The sequence below is a fragment of the Diaphorina citri genome, unplaced genomic scaffold (genome assembly GCF_000475195.1).
Source record: "Diaphorina citri unplaced genomic scaffold, Diaci psyllid genome assembly version 1.1 scaffold356, whole genome shotgun sequence".
Lineage (NCBI taxonomy): Eukaryota > Metazoa > Arthropoda > Insecta > Hemiptera > Psyllidae > Diaphorina > Diaphorina citri.
The window spans coordinates 19,509-23,249 of record NW_007377791.1 but is presented as its reverse complement, the minus strand read 5'-3'; the positions used below and the strand labels follow the sequence as shown (position 1 = coordinate 23,249).

General features: G+C 42.5%; 1 protein-coding gene across 1 annotated transcript in view; it reads left to right on the top strand.

The window, feature by feature from the left end:
- Positions 1-3,321, top strand: part of LOC103507971 (methionine aminopeptidase 1) — a gene marked incomplete in the record, with an annotated part of 6,169 nt that extends 2,848 nt beyond the window's left edge. Inside the window, 3 exon segments of the mRNA XM_008472490.3 lie at positions 1,447-1,652; positions 2,088-2,223; positions 2,801-3,321. Of these exon segments, the coding sequence (XP_008470712.1) occupies positions 1,447-1,652; positions 2,088-2,223; positions 2,801-2,964 (506 nt within the window).
- Positions 3,322-3,741: the final 420 nt, after the last annotated feature.

The following is a 3,741-nucleotide window of genomic DNA, read 5'->3' as shown; positions in this document are numbered from 1 at the left end:
GTAAATGCAGTTTTTTTGTGTTATTATGTCACAACTTTGGTGCTCACTGCAGCATTGTTGGATTTTCCCAATATCTCAATAATCCTAAAATCCAATGTTTACCTACCATGCTGGCACCGGTCGCTATGCGCATTTATATGTCATAGCTACTCATTTTCCTCACGAGGCTGAGTGGGCCCCGCAACAGCCAGTCACGGAATCAATCATTTGGATGATACAAATTTCTTGACCCCGCCGGGAATCGAACCCGGGTCTCCCGCGTGCAAGGCGAGCGCAGTGACCACTACGCCATGGGAGCTGACAAAAAAAAAGACCTTTATGTTGGCCCTAATGAGATCATAATCTAATGTCTAACGGGATCTGAAAACAGACTCTTCCCTTTGACCCCGCCGGGAATCGAACCCGGGTCTCCCGCGTGCAAGGCGAGCGCAGTGACCACTACGCCATGGGAGCTGACAAAAAAAAAGACCTTTATGTTGGCCCTAATGAGATCATAATCTAATGTCTAACGGGATCTGAAAACAGACTCTTCCCTCATGGCCCAATTTACTTAAATATTTGTCCGTTTTCCATTCTCCTTTTATATTTTACAACCCCTCGAGTACCTAGGTTCTTAGATTCGTAGAATCTTAACCCATCCTTTAGGGCGGTTTGCCCCTATATCTAAACCTCGGAGTTTACTTTTTAGTCCGTCCTTCCTTTATTATTACTATAGTAATAAAAAGGTTTATTCCGTTTTCCATTCTCCTTTTATATTTTACAACCCCTCGAGTACCTAGGTTCATAGATTCGTAGAATCCTAACCCATCCTTTAGGGCTGTTTGCCCCTATATCTAAACCTCGGGGTGGACTTTTTGTGTATGGAGTTAAGCTAACTTGAGTTCAAATCATAAAAAAAAATCTAAATCATGATTTATCTAAAAATCTAAATCATAAAAATCGTGGTCAAGGCGCTACCTCGGTGGTGTAGTGATCAAGGCGCTCGCCTGGTAAACAGGAGGGCGTGGGTTCAATCCCAGCCGAGGTATGGAATTTTATCCTCAATATAATTTGAGAATTTGACCACAATAATAGTGGTAGCCTACTGCTGGAGTAAAAGGACTTTTCAGTCCTATGCAAGCAGTATAAATAAGCACTATTATTATTATTTGTGGTGAAGCTGAGAGCTTCTTCACAATTTTACCTACTTATTGTATTCATTTTGACTCGAATAAAAAATAAAATCTGTTTCCTTCTAAAAAAAAACCACAATAATAGTAGTAGCCTACTGCTGGAGTAAAGGGACTTTTCAGTCCTATGCAAGCAGTATAAATAAGCACTATTATTATTTGTGGTGAAGCTGAGAGCTTCTTCACAATTTTACCTACTTATTGTATTCATTTTGACTCGAATAAAAATAAAATCTGTTTCCTTCTAAAAAAAGTCTCTTTCTCTCTGTTTCACCAGTGGACGTGACGGTGTTTCATCGCGGCTACCACGGGGACCTGAACGAAACCTTCCTCCTAGGGGAGGTCAGCGAGCACGCTAAGAAATTGGTCCAAGTCACCTGGGAGTGTTTGGATAAGGCCATCAAGATTGTGAAACCGGGCGAGAAATATCGGGAGATCGGTAACGTGATTCAACGTCACGCACAGGCACATGGCTACTCAGTGGTGAGTAGAATAGTCCTGAGTTCGTTTCCCGTCGAATCGATGTTTTTTTGGGGCTTAGGGTTCTTTTCTGTCTGCCTTGGGGACGGTGAACAGGGAGTAGACCAATACTTTCCCAGCATGTTTATACTTTCTAGTAATAATGCTTTCCAAGCTAACTAGGTTTCTTGCAAGAGGTTTGATCGGGGGAACTGTAACTGCTAAAGTCTTATCATCCCGGAATCGAAGAGAGAAGGAAGACAAGATAGGAGAAAGGCAGCCGTTCCGAGAACGAACATTATTCGTTCAGGATAAAATCAGCCCTTTGCGGGAATCGAACCCGCAGCCTAGCGCATACAAGGCAGACGCGCTAACAACCTAGGAACCAAGCTAACTAGGCTGGCTAAATATGCTTGCAGGTCAGAAAGTTAATATTCTTCCTCTTTATGTTTATTTCAGGTTCGGAGTTATTGCGGGCATGGTATTCATAGACTGTTCCACACAGCCCCTAGCATACCTCACTATGCTAAAAACAAGGCAGTCGGGGTTATGAAGCCAGGACATTCGTTTACTATTGAACCCATGATATCACAAGGTAAGCCACTTTTTATGACCAATCCGTCAGAAGAAACACACTACCATCACGTCACGTCACTTCACGTGAGCTCATGGGGAGTTTGAAAGATGTAGTTCAAAGTTTTCTTAGGTTATTTCGTTCAGGACGGCCACACTATTCACTTGAGCTCACATGACGTGATTGTATTGTTTTTCTACCTGTGTGGTTGAATTCCACGAGGCCTGCAGGCAATCCAGCTACTGGCTTCACACCAGTGGCGTTCAGTAGACATCGTCGAATTTAAAAATGAACTTTGCCAGCCTAGCTAGGTTAAAGGGTAAGGCGTCTACCTTTTAAGCGCTATGTCGCCAATTTGATTCCCGCAGGGGGCGAACTTTATCCTTTCCTAAACAGATAAGGTTCGTTCTCGGAACTGCTGGCTTTGTCCAATCCTCTCCTTCTTATCCCTTCTTTTTTGGGAATGAAACCTCCGTTGTTACAATTCCTTCTACCTACGAGTATCAAACCTTTTTTGTATATTAAAAAAAAAAGTCTTCTAAAGTTCTTCCTGGTCTTCTAAATCTAAACTATCTGTTCCCGGTGTTTCTCTCCCCAGGGAGCTGGCGTGATGAGCTGTGGCCGGACAAATGGACCGCGGTCACTATTGACGGACTCCTATCCGCTCAGTTCGAACATACACTCCTTGTGACGGACACCGGATGCGAAATTCTCACCGCACGCAATCCCCCCACACCTTATTTTCTGGACCAGAATGTATAGCAGGATATAAGCCGACTGTAAGTTGGATAGACAAGATCAATGTTTGTAAGCCGGATATAAAACAATGTATAGCAGGATGTGTAAGCCGGATAGACAAGATCAATGTTTGTAAGCCGGATATAAAACAATGTATAGCAGGATGTGTAAGCCGGATAGACAAGATCAATGTTTGTAAGCCGGATATAAAACAATGTATAGCAGGATGTGTAAGCTGGATAGACAAGATCAATGTTTGTTAGCCGGATACCGGATATAAACAGAATCATGTATCAGGGTGCAAGCCGGATAAAAGGATGTGTGAGAAAGGTGTAAGCCGCATGTAAGCTGAACAATTATGAATTTTCGTAAGCTGGAGCCATATAAAACGAAATGTTTAACAGGTTGTCAACTATATCCAAGTCTGATTTAGAAGCACATGTAAGCTAAGAGTCCAACGTTTATAAGATGATTGTAAGTCGGAATTAGAATGCTAAATAGTTGAATGAAGGCTAAATGCTTGCCATGCCATGCAGAAGGTCGCGGGTTCTAATCGCACCATTGACAAAAAAAAAACTAGTATTTTAATAGCAAATATTTCAACGGGTTACTTTCTGGTGTTCATGTGTTGACCCAGCACCTAAATGGGAAGTATTGTGTCTCTTCTCGCCCATCTGATGAGAGGCATACTACGGGATGGGCATGCTACGACACAGGCCACAAGCGTCTAATGTAGCAGTTGTTCCATTGCTACGAAATAAAAACGGCGGTGGAACACTCATCTTTAAAAAAAAAAAAAAA